At 41.9% G+C, this 13,249-nt stretch overlaps 1 protein-coding gene and 1 long non-coding RNA gene across 5 annotated transcripts in view; both read right to left on the reverse strand.

Moving 5' to 3' along the window:
* Positions 1-13,249, reverse strand: part of COL14A1 (collagen type XIV alpha 1 chain) — a 131,034-nt gene that overhangs the window by 89,807 nt on the left and 27,978 nt on the right. For 3 of the 4 annotated variants that reach the window (XM_081012464.1, XM_081012465.1, XM_081012466.1), the window contains exon 5: positions 12,912-13,013. The exons of the other annotated variant lie outside the window; for it this stretch is intronic. In XM_081012464.1, the coding sequence (XP_080868590.1) occupies positions 12,912-13,013 (102 nt within the window). The remainder of the gene's footprint in view (positions 1-12,911; positions 13,014-13,249) is intronic. 4 annotated transcript variants of the gene reach the window in all.
* On the reverse strand, positions 2,043-7,868 carry LOC308480981. Its single transcript, XR_013988383.1, has 2 exons — positions 7,353-7,868; positions 2,043-2,322 (listed from the first exon to the last, which is right to left on the reverse strand). It is a non-coding gene; the product is annotated as an uncharacterized lncRNA (long non-coding RNA).

The raw sequence follows: 13,249 nt of genomic DNA on the forward strand, positions 1-13,249 counted from the left end.
CTGTGAAGAAAGCAACAGAAGTAAAATCAGAATAAAATCCATGCACAGTTGGTCAAATGCAATATAAGAGCAGAGAGTCAGCGACAGCAGTTGAAAGGTCAATACATATGCAGCCCTAAGACACTTAATAAAGACTATTAACACCTTATCTCCAAAATGCAGCACTGTCAACACAGCATTAATATTGCTGGCATTATTTCGAAAACAGTAAAAGCAATCTGATGTGCAGAAGGGCTTTGGAAATGGAGGCAATAGCCACCGGTCTTTATCACAATTTATCTGATTTTTTTTTTAAAAAGCAACAATGATAGATAACAATGGATGACGCAGAAGAGGTAATTGTTAAAAGCATATGTGTTTTATCTGTAAAGTATTAGTTTAATAATGAATGACTTAATGTCGCTTTATTTATGATTTTCTTTTTTCTTTATTAAGATTTAACTGATATGTTTCCTTTTTTCTTTTTTCTTTTCTTTTTCTCTTTTCTTCTTCTTTTTGTAACCTTTCTTAATTTCTTTTCTCTTTTTCAAGTTTGTAAGTTCTGATTTGTACATATTTGCAAAAAGAAAGAAAGATAACAACAATGCAAGCACATAAAAGCTAATGCAAATACACAAACATGTTGGAATGGAAATGATTTTGTTATAGACACTTACAGCACGCAATAGGTTAAATAAAGTACAATAACCGGAACAGCTTGCAAGTGTGCAATTGTGGTTAGGGTATACAACAGGGATAATCTGACGCAAGAAAAGCAAACATGATCTCATTTTCACAATTTTAGCCGACGCATGCTGCGATGGAAGAAAAGGGAAGAATTAATCAATACCAGAAGTGTGACTGTAAGACTCAAGTGGAACGCATAGGAAGGTTCATGACGCCATTCTAAAGATATTAATTTCAGTAGGGATCAGAGTGACTGGAGTGGAGCTGATGAACAAGGTTTACACCCTAAGCAGCTTTTAAAAATGTGTATATTTTCTTCCGTTATTTTTATTGCTCTATCTGTAACATAGGCACTGAAAAAGAGTCTCAATGAAACCACTGAAAAACCAGTCAACAACCTGGTGCACTGATGCAATTCTTACTATAAAGGCAGGTGGGCTATTTGGGTTCATAAAACTGGTTTACCCCCAAATAGTGAATTTTTCATGCTGAGCTCCACACAGAATTGACATGTTTGTTTCAGTGCAGAATCTCTCTGGTCCTGCTACCCAAATGATGGTTTTACATGGGATATGGGGACCAAGCTAGAGAACAGGTTATTTTCAGCTCAGTTGAAGATGAATAGGCCTAACTATGGCACCATCTGTTTCTCAAACTTGGGTCTCCAGCTGTTGTTGGACTACAACTCCCATCATCCCTAGCTAGCAGTACCAGTGGTCAGGGATGCTGGGAGTTGTGTCCCAACAACAGCTGGGAACCCAAACACGGATATTCTACCCAATACATTTAGAGCAGTGTTATGCTACTTAAAACAGTCGTGGCTTCTCCCACAGAAACCTGTTAGCTACACTTAACAGTCAATCCCTCTTCCCAGGGAACTCTGGGAATTAAATCTCCAGGTTAGAACAGGTAATGCAGGCTGAGAATCAACCACCTAAGCTGGCAACTCACTGTATCCTAAACTGTGCATCCCAGTGGACCTTGCCATAGGATTGCTCCCAAATCAAATGCATCGAATTGTACTTTAATCAAATTGAATTACCCCATCAGTAAGAAATGGGACCAGGTTAAGCTAAAATACTTGCTTCCACCTATGTATTCCACCTCAAGTAATTAAGAGCAAAATGGTTTAGATCTAATTACTCAGTTTTAAGAGTGCTGTGGATCGAAGCATTAAATCCCTCATGTCCGCATTACACATTTTTAAAGTAGGCTAACTTTGGAGTCCACTCACTCTTAGCTCAAAATTATCTGCTTCTTAAGATAGTTAGAATTGGGGTGCTGTGTGAAGCTATTACAATTATGCAGAAGAAATAAATTCAGCTTGGTTATATAAATCATTTTGCAAAATGACAGCAGCCGAGAAAATTTACAACTGCGTTCCTCACAATATTTTATTTCAAAATTATCAGAACAAAGCACGCCATTATTAAATCCCACAAGATTTATATTAACACCCAAGCATTAGTGACTTTGTCCCATATCATATTGCGCTTCCACAGAAGTCTGGAACGTCTATAATTCTTCACAGTTGCAATGAACTTGCTCAAAGCTTCTATTCATAAAACTTTTGCTACTTCCACACACCCACTAAGTTTATATATTTGATTTTCTCCTAGCACTTCACTTGAACTTATCGTCAGGTGTTGAGAGATCCTAAAATGGAATGACAATAGTGAGATATTAAAAACTGCAGATTTATATGAAATCACTGTGCTAACAAAACAACATAGAAAAGATCTTCATCAGAAGCATTTGTTTTTATTTGTTTAAACGCCTCAAAAATGCACTTTCTGACATTTTAAAGTCAATCCCACTTAAGCCATGTAAAATCTTTTTTAAAAATTCATTATCAAACAGTAAAGTGGTAGCACAGCAATCACAAACTGGTGGTTTGCACAAACAAAATTCTGGCACATTGAGCTACTCAGTTGGAATGTGTCAAATGAATAACACAAGCTGACCCACAAAGAGGCTGGTATCAATACTGCACACATGACCTCATGGCATGCTATCTTCAGCATGTTCTACCTGGAGCTCTTGAAACAAGTGACTGCTTGGGTGAAGCCCCCTGTTATTGCATTCCTACCTGGAAACCTTTCCACTAAGAGACAGCAGGGATTGTACCTGCGACCTCCTTGACAGGAGCGAGCCAGCAGTAAATCACACTGAGCAAGTTCAAATTAACTCTTTATTAGCAAAAACAGGATCTGCACAGGAGTGTTGGGCAAAGCAACTCATCTCCAGTAGGTCTTGCCCCCCATGCTGAGACTGAAGGTTCCTGCTTCTCGACAGTCGTCTAAGTCCCCTCCTCTCCAGGGTTTTCCCCAAGCAATCAGAGATTGCACCTGCACAAAGCCCTTTCTCCTCTGCCCTTTTCATGCCTCTTCTGGTTCTTGGAGACAAAGGGGAGAGGAGCTTGTTGCAGCAGGAGGGGCAGACACCCCTGACTCTTCACCATCCTGACCCATCTCTGCCTCTTGGTCTCCCTCATCCCCTGCTTCAGCTTCTGTCTCTGATTCTGGACTGCTCTCTGCCACAGACTCTCCCAGCTCACTAAGCCCTGTGACCTCTTCAGTTTCCAACACCTCCTTCTCCCAGTCTTCTCCCTCTGACCACTCATTGTCGTCCCACCACCAATCCCAGGGCTCTGAGCCTTCTTCCCTTGGGGGAAACCCAGCTGGTTCCTCCCACCATTCCTCTCTGCCCAACCAGTCCATGACACTCCTACAGATAACCAGGGCTCTTTTTTTCCAGCCAGAACCCATCGGAACTCAGTTCCAGCACCTTTCAGGTGGGCACCATTGCCAGTGTAAGAGAACAAGGGAGGTGTTCACGGTGAGTTTCGACACCTCTCTTCCTAGAAAAACAGCACTGCAGATAACACAGCTACTTGGGTCACTGGTCCCAAACACTTACATCTGACACTCTAATGCAAGGGTAAGGAACCTCCAGATGTTGTTGCAACTATAGCTCCCATAATCTCTCCCACAATGCCATGACGACCATAGATCATGCTGGCTGTGGTTGATGGGACTCAGAGTCCCACAACATCTGGAGGACCCCAGGCATTTCCATCCCTGCTCTGCTGGATGATGTCTTCATACTATGCCCATCCGCACTGTGGTGTGTGTTAATAAATATTTTAAATGCTGGTCAGGGTATGACCAACCACAAAGATAGCGGCTTGCTAAATATGTGATTTCTAGAGAAAGACGAGCAGGGCAATAATTGTTTTCTCTTTGTTGGCATATAGATAAAAGAAGGTTCCACTGTAAGATTTATGGTCTGTTTTTACTAATCATTCATTGATTGCTGCAATTGGCTGTTATTCAGTACCAAGCGCTGAATAGCTATCAACACAGTTTCCAAAAAGGAGTTATCCAGTCCAGAGCAAAGTGTTGCTTCCCCCTCTTTGAAATTTATGGGTAATGCTTCGCCTAAAGATAGATGAAAAGAATCCCAAATATTTTTTTGTAAAATGAAATAAAAAATATCTATAGACTGAACTGATGCATGGTTGTTAACAATCAGCGTAGCAAAGAGGCCATTAATCCACTGAAGATTTTTCTGAGGCTGTGGAGCTTCTACGTCCAACTACTTTTCTTAGGCTGGATTCCAACTCAAACTTGGGTCTTCAAAGCCCTTCATATTTCTTCTTCTTTTCAAGTTGGGGACAGGAGACCATTATAATACAGAAAGGCAGGGCAGCAGGTAGGTGCTTGAACTGTCCGCGTAACAGCCAATGAAATTCACTTGGGAGAAGAAGGACACAATGCAACACAACTTCAATGCATGTCGCTTCGCCTCAAAATCCTGGACAGAGAGGTGCATTTTCACCTGGCTGCAAAATGAAAACAACATTGAAGCATGACAGCTAAACAGAGCCTCCAGACTGAGACAAGTTTTGTCTGAATTCCAGGCACTGTGGGCAAGGGCTATTGCTTCCATGTGGGGTTCTCAGAAACAAGCTGGTTGGAAAAAGCATATGCGGCTAGGCAAATATTTAGTCTGATCCAGGAAAGCTCTTCTTCTGGACGGGTTATTTCCCTCTGCATGCTCCTGGGCTGTGCCACTGCTTTTCCATGAGGGGGCTCAGTCAAGACTAGAAGAGGAAGGAAGCTAGAAATGACTGGCCTACATCAGAAGATGTCATCATGGACTGGTTGGACATAGAGGAATCATGGGAGGGACCAGCTGGGGAACCACCAAGGGAAGAAGGCTCAGAGTGGTGGTGGGAGAATGATGAGTGGTCAGAGGGAGAAGAGAAGGTGTCGGAAGATGAAGAGGTAACAGGGCATGGTGAGCGGGGGGAGTCTGTGGCAGAGAGCAGTCGAGAAACAGAGGCAGAAGCTGAAGCAGGCAAGTGGGATGAGGGAGGCCATTTTAGGAGAAATATGAACTAAAATACTATTTTTTGCAACGGTTTTTTAAAATGCAGACCGATGCAGAAATGCAGCAAACTGAACTGAAGACTAGAAAAAATGGGAAGCAGAAAACCTCTGAAATTGCCAGATTTGTTCATCCCTCGTACTAGGTTACTTGTATCTTGTGCTTTTAATTGCACTTTACCATAAATCACCCCGAGCCATGATAAATTCCCGCTGCTCCAATCCGAGCTCGTTGTTTTGTGGGCTGTATTTCAACTGAATATGTGAGATGTCTCTTTTGGCAATAATCTAAAGCAAAAGCCTCCTCGGAACAAAAGCCACATCTGCCTCTTGCAAGCGCTGCAGCTTGTGCGATGTTGTTTTTAATTAATGTTTCTCTTTCCCAGTTTTCTTATAAATGGCTGTGAATGTTTAACTAAAAGTTTAGACTGTAAGCTTACGGAAAGTTGCCAACACTAACTTTTCACAACCCTCGAACAACAACTGACAATCCTGAATTGATTTAAAGATCCAAGAGGGAGTTTTGTTTGTTTCTAACATTAGGACTGCAAAAGGAATCAGTTAAAAAAAAAAATCAACTTGATCAGAATTGAAATAAGATTAATCACCTTAATCCAGGTATTTAACTACAAGTCTTATCAGCCCCCAGTCAACACTTCTATGTGAGGTGTGATAGGAAATCTGCCCCGAGGCGCACAGAAAAATGGTACAAAATGGACAGGGGTTGTAGAATTGTAGAACTGTAGCGCTGGAGGGGACTCCAAGGGCCATCTAGTCCAACCCACTGAAATAATAAATATGTTCCTTTCCTCCAGTGGGGCATAATCACAGTTTTACCAACGAAAGCAAATAGCAGCCTTAGAGGTGGGTGCTTTTCAGTGGGAAAATGATAGGGCAGGGGATTAATTCCCCTTTCCTCGTGTCCTGCAGTCCTGAACCAGAGTCATTTCTGGAACAAATTTATATTACATTTGAAAGACAACTGTAAGCAATTAACACCACTAGCAGGGTTATCAGAAGATCTGTAAGATGAAACTGCTACCTATTCAGGTGGAATAATATAATATTTTAGGTAACGATATAACAAGGATGGGAAATGAAGTGAAATGTAAAGATGTAAAGTTTAGTTTTGTAAACCATCAGACGGGAGGGAGGGAGGTAGGTTGTTAGGCTCAGTTGAGCCAAAGAGATAAAATAAGAGGGTATGATGTTAGTTTCTGTGCGCTGCTCTGGTTCGCCAGAAGTGGCTTAGTCATGCTGGCCACATGACCTGGAAGCTGTCTGCAGACAAACGCCAGCTCCCTCGAACTACAGAGCGAGATGAGCGTGCAACCCCACAGTTGTCCGCAACTGGACCTAGACCTAACAGTCAGTTGTACCTTTCCCTTTTAATGTGATTATATGTAAAACCAATAAAAAACATTTTAAAAAGAACCACAGTCACTTCCTGCCTCCCCCATTTTTTATCACTGCAAAAAAAAAAAAAAGTTTCAGTTTTGCAAAAAAAACAGAAACAAAAAAACAAAAACAGTTGCAGAATATCCACATCACACCTGGTTGGGTTTTTGACGGAGGCAGCAGCAATGTAGAGCGGCACAGACTAGCACATGCTCCCTGCCTTTGTGCCTGCGTCCTAACACAGCACAGCACATTCTGCTTGCTAATGTAGTTTCCAGGGTTGAATAATGTTGGCTGGGAAAAGATTGGGGGGGGGGGGAATCAGAGGCATGCAATTCTGGGCTGCAGCTGCTGATTAGAGAGCAGCCACCAGCAAACTTTTTTTTAAAAAAGCGTTTCTGAGCAGAAGCAGATTGAATGCCATGAACCCTTGGAATTTTACCAGAAGTCTTCCTCGAGGTCCACATTCTTCTCTCCCTCCAGTTTTTACTAATGACTCCCACAGGGGTCTGCGCAAGGATAACTCCTATTTTATACTTTTAACCCTTTGCCGCCATATATATATAGTGGTACCTTGGGTTACATACGCTTCAGGTTACATACGCTTCAGGTTACACACTCCGCTAACCCAGAAATAGTGCTTCAGGTTAAGAACTTTGCTTCAGGATAAGAACAGAAATCGGGCTCCGGCGGCGCGGCGGCAGCAAGCGGCCCCATTAGCTAAAGTTGTGTTTCAGATTCAGGTTAAGAACGGACCTCCGGAACGAATTAAGTTCTTAACCTGAGGTACCACTGTACACACACACACACACCCCAAGTGCGATTTTTGTGGCTCTGATTCTAGGAGGATATTCTGAGCCTGCCCCAGGCATAGAAAGAACTGTTGACAGCACTGACCTTAGCTGTACTTCCCTCCTCCTCCAAAGTTCAGCACCCAGAGGGCAGGCAGGTGGTGGCAAAACTACGGCAGATATTTCTGCCTGAAAAAAATTCACACTTTATCATGCTGTACTAGTAATGTAAACTTATAATAATATATTCACTCGTCTACGAGACAGAGAGATACTAATAGTGCATTAACCTGCTTCACTCGTGCTGATACGGTACTGTTACTTATCACACACACATTTTCTCTCAATCCATCTGACAGTTGAAGTAGTTATGGGCACTTCGTGACATGCAAACAACAAATTAATTAAGCCTGACAACATTCTTTGGAGACAAGTATTATCATGTGCTTTAAACGCAAGGGTGAATGGACATATCAAGTCCAGCCTTCCACTAAAAGCTGGCAACTTAAATTAGATGTTTAGTCAATGTGAAGGATGTCTTAAGATATATCTTGTGTTTTCTTTCCAATTTGGACAGGGGGACTCTGTGCAGCCAGAAAAAAAACACATTGCAACCTACATATGGGACATATTTGTGAAATAGAATGAGTCAAGGGTTCAAAAAGTATTCATTCTGCTTCACTGACTATGCAAAAGCCTTTGACTTTGTCCACCACGGCAAACTATGGCAAGTTCTTAAAGAAATTGGAGTGCCTGATCACCTCATCTGTCTCCTGAGAAATCTCTATGTGGGACAAGAAGCTACAGTTAGAACTGGATATGGAACAAGTGATTGGTTCAAAATTGGGAAAGGAGTACGGCAAGGCTGTATATTGTCTCCCTGCTTATTTAACTTATATGCAGAATTCATCATGCGAAAGGCTGGGCTGGATGAATCCCAAGCCGGAATTAAGATCGCAGGAAGAAATATCAACAACCTCAGATATGCAGATGACACAACCTTGATGGCAGAAAGTGAGGAGGAATTAAAGAACCTTTTAATGAGGGTGAAAGAGGAGAGCGCAAAATATGGTCTGAAGCTTAACATCAAAAAAACGAAGATCATGGCCACAGGTCCCATCACCTCCTGGCAAATAGAAGGGGAAGAAATGGAGGCAGTGAGATATTTTACTTTCTTGGGCTCCATGATCACTGCAGATGGTGACAGTAGTCACGAAATTAAAAAACGCCTGCTCCTTGGGAGAAAGGCGATGGCAAACCTAGACAGCATCTTAAAAAGCAGAGACATCACCTTGCCAACAAAGGTCCGTATAGTTAAAGCCATGGTTTTCCCAGTAGTGATGTATGGAAGTGAAAGCTGGACCATAAAGAAGGCTTATCGCCGAAGAATTGATGCTTTTGAATTATGGTGCTGGAGGAGACTCTTGAGAGTCCCATGGACTGCAAGAAGATCAAACACATCCATTCTTAAGGAAATTAGCCCTGAGTGTTCACTGGAAAGACAGATCATGAAGCTGAGGCTCCAATACTTTGGCCACCTCATGAGAAGAGAAGACTCCCTGGAAAAGACCCTGATGTTGGGAAAGATGGAGGGCACAAGGAGAAGGGGACGACAGAGGATGAGATGGTTGGACTGTGTCCTCGAAGCTACAAACATGAGTCTGACCAAACTGCGGGAGGCAGTGGAAGACAGAAGTGCCTGGCGTGCTCTGGTCCATGGGGTCACGAAGAGTCGGACACGACTAAACGACTAAACAACAACATACTTTTAAATTTTATTTATACTTTTCAAGTTTAGACATTTCACCAATTTTACAATCATTTTAACATTTCAAAACTTGACTTCCTTCCCCCTCTTTCTGCGGTTCCTCAAATTTATTTTTAATATTTTCTGCATATCCAAATTAACTCAATCTTGATTTCTTATTCTTCCGGTAAGAATAAGACCAGCGAAACTTACTGGTTTTATGTTTTGCTATGTTTTATATATGTTGTATTCCACCCAGAGTGGAAGGGGAAACCCAGACACATGGGCAGAGCATAAATAATAAAATATTATTATTACTATTCTGTCAAAAATGATCTCAAGGCAGGGCGCACAATTCAATCAAAGCAGCAGGTTTAGCATCAGATTTTTCCTTTTCCTAGATGGGCTCCCTTCCCAGCTGGGCAAGCTCCACCTGCCCCTCACTTCCCTCTAGGGCACATTCAGAAATTGCCTTCTTGACCATTGAATCCACCATTGGTTTCATCTGCTCAATCCGGTGGAGCCTATCTTCACACGCAGGGGAGACTCCCAACTCACCAAAGGACCAGACATATGAATAAACATGAGAGAATACTTTCACACTGCAAATGTTGGGTGTGCCCGTCCCTAGTCTCTGTTCCAGCGATGGCAAACCTGAAGCCTTCAAGATACCGCTGAAATCCAACAACAGCGGAGCAACATCTGGAAGACCACAGGGTCCCCATCGCTGTTCTCCATCACACTGCTTTTTCCACAGCTTGCGTGTGGAAAAGAAACAGCCATAAATACACTGACATATGTTGATTTCTTTTCCATACAGAGAAGTCTTTTTTGTGCCTGCATCATCATATCAGGGGCAAGTCCTTTAAACAGAATTATTATCCCTTGGCCTAAAGAATATAACTAAGTCTCGCACTGATAGTCAAGCCCCCCCCCCAAAAAAAAACATTTTTATATGTCTTTTTAAAAAAATTGGAACTTGTACAACTTTTAAATGAAAGTGATGCTCTAAATGAAAGAGCCCCTGAAGCTGTCTGCCAAGTTAAGTCTTGTTCCACCGAAATAACTGGAGCAACGTAGTTGGAGAACCATGACAAGACAACCAGACACAAGGCAACACAAAAGGCTTTTTGGGAGAGGCACCAAAGGCATTTAAGAGTTTCATGCCACGTGTACTCTTGCACAGAAAAGATTTTTCAACGCAGGGAAGCTCAGAAAAGCGACCGAAGGAATCGCTCTCTTGTTTGAAGAGAGCAAAATGACTTGAGTGGATTAATGAGCCATTGAGCTTAAAACTGTGGAAGCGTGAAGAGAAGCTAAGTGCCTGGCCAGGGAAGGTTGAGGATAGAAACCAGAAGAACAGAGACGCTTTTGATGATTGAACACACTATAAACCGTGGTTACATTTCCAGGGAGCTCCCATCAGTCATTAGTAAAGAAACCATTTGCCTTTCAGGACATCAGAACTGGGCTCACCTGTCCAGATCAACGTTCATCATTAGCTTTTCAATACCTGCTACAAAAAAAGACCTCTGAGCTTTGTAAGGCTGAACAATTTCCCTTATTATGTAACCTATTCTGCATTTCATGTTTTCATTCATAAATCGACCAGGATACATTCATTCTGAAGGGTGGCGTAAACTCTGGTTTCTCTTCAGATCATATAAATCTTTCACCTTTTACATTCCAGATAATGACTAAATAAAGGCGATTGCTTTCCTCTCTTTGTCCCCAGCATGTAGTATTCATTCAAAGTGATACCAACTCTGTAAAAAGGGAGGTTTCACTTTGCCATTATATCCTGTTGCCACTGACGGATCGATTCGCCACGAATCTGTGTAACCCTGTTCCTAGAGAGCAGTGCTGTGCATGTATACTTGAAAGCACCATCCCACTGGGGTCAATGGAGCTTACTCCCAAGTAAGCGTGTTTAGGACTAGTCTGGAGGAGCAATCCAAACTACAGGAAGCCAGCCAGCTATATGCTGGGCTAAACTATGCCAGTGTGTTGTTGTTGTTGTTTAGTCATTTAGTTGTGTCCGACTCTTCATGACCCCATGGACCAGAGCACACCAGGCACTCCTGTCTTCCACTGCCTCCCGCAGTTTGGTCAAACTCATGCTGGTAGCTTTGAGAACACTATCCAACCATCTCGTCTTCTGTCGTCCCCTTCTCCTTGTGCCCTCCATCTTTCCCAACAACAGGGTCTTTTCCAGGAGTCTTCTCTTCTCATGAGGTGGCCAAAGTATTGGAGCCTCAGCTTCAGGATCTGTCCTTCCAGTGAGCACTCAGGGCTGATATCCTTAAGAATGGATAGGTTTGATCTTCTTGCAGTCCATGGGACTCTCAAGAATCTCCTCCAGCACCATAATTCAAAAGCACCAATTCTTTGGCGATCAGCCTTCTTTATGGTCCAGCTCTCACTTCCATACATCACTACTGGGAAAACCATAGCTTTAACTATACGGACCTTTATTGGCAAGGTGATGCCAGTGTAACTCACCTGTATTCAAAACTCAATTCAGGAGCAGAGCTACTTCCAGCAGAGCTATTATTATTATTATTATCATCATCATCATCATCATCATTATTTGTATACCGGCCTTCATCCCAAGATCACAGGGTAGTTCACAACATAAAAATACAAAGTGAGAACACATAATACATAATAAAGCAAAAACTATCCTCCTCCCAGAAACACAAAGGTCATATATTGGTTAATCAGCCAAAGGCCTGGATATAGGGGAATTTTTTCACCTGGTGCCTAAAGATATGTCATGAAATCCCAGTATCTATGGCTGAGACAGCTCAGTCAACTTATTCCAAACTCAGCTCATCCCTGGGGATCTTCAGTTTGGATTACTTCCTGAATCCATCTAAAATAATGGCCGATGGACATATCTCTGGGTAGTGAATTCTTTGTAAGTCTCTGGCATGGATTCTGGACACATCTTTCTATGTATTCCTTCTGCGTTTAAGATACTTACTTGACACTTTAGTATGACCAATACTGCTCAAAAGCAAAGTATTTTTTACTGGTAATGCAAAAATAAGCCAGACTCTCTCCAGCAACCAATAAAAGAGATAAGGACAAATTTTCCCCACCAGCATACAAACCTGAAAAGACAGAGGGTTTCAGAAGTCTTGAGGTTGGAAATCTTAGGCTCTTGCATGTGCTTATTCTTTGCAAATTACTGCTAATGGGGTCTAAATACTTTGGAATGCTTTTTTTTTTTTTTAAGTGTTTTGAATTCTATAATAGCATGAAAAAATACCTGATTTGCTCCCAGAAGCTATTTAAGCACAAAGCATGTCTCATGATAAACGTACTCTACACTGGCACACAAAGATACCATCACCCTTGACAAATCTAGTTTGTTAATCAGAAAATGACATCATTCTCACAACAAAAGTGTTCCCTTGCTCAAGGCTTATGTTGACTGGCATGGAGTTAAGCTTGCTGTTTTCCAAGGACACATTCCTGTTGGTTTTTATCTTAATGGACAACTCAACATCCTAACCTTACTTGGCCAAGTCTATGGATGGGGGAGGATTTGGGTTCTTTCCACAATTTGAAGAAAACTTCCCAACTCCACATCTGGTGGACCATGCTCAGATTGGAATGTAGACTTGCAGAACAGCTCTACTTTTACAAACACCACTCCTAAATTTGCTGCTTTAACAGGTGCGCAGAGCACTGAAACTGAACCAAAATACATTATTGTTACTGATGTGTAGCATTTTGTTCTCATAATAATTAACGATGTATTTAAGAAGTCGCCGACGTGAGTAATGGTTGAGAAAGAACAAAACAAAATGTTGGCTTGCAACAATACCCACCGTGTATATTACAATGTGGCCTGTTTTAGAAAACACAGAAAACATTGCCATGTTACATTTCTTCCCCACAAACTCTGACCTTCTACTTCTGGAAGTTGTGTACTTTCAATATCCTTCGTTGGGGTGGCAGGCTTCACCTTGGGTTTTCCTGAGGTCTCCTTCTTCTTCTCAATATCTTTAACTGCAAAGGTGGACAGAGTTAAAACAGGAACACCTAAGCATAACAAACCCTGCATCCCAGTGATTAAATGGGCTTCTTTAGATGAAATTACCATGTTGTGCTACATGAGGCAGTCTGCGTTCCATTTCTCCCATGCTCTAATTTTGAATTCTGTTGTCGCCAACATATGCATATTAAATATATTAAAATGTTTAGGCTTCTTTTTGGGTCCGTAGCAGCTGCCAAATCATTTTTTG

The sequence above is a fragment of the Podarcis pityusensis genome (genome assembly GCF_964106645.2).
Source record: "Podarcis pityusensis genome assembly, chromosome: 7".
NCBI lineage: Eukaryota > Metazoa > Chordata > Lepidosauria > Squamata > Lacertidae > Podarcis > Podarcis pityusensis.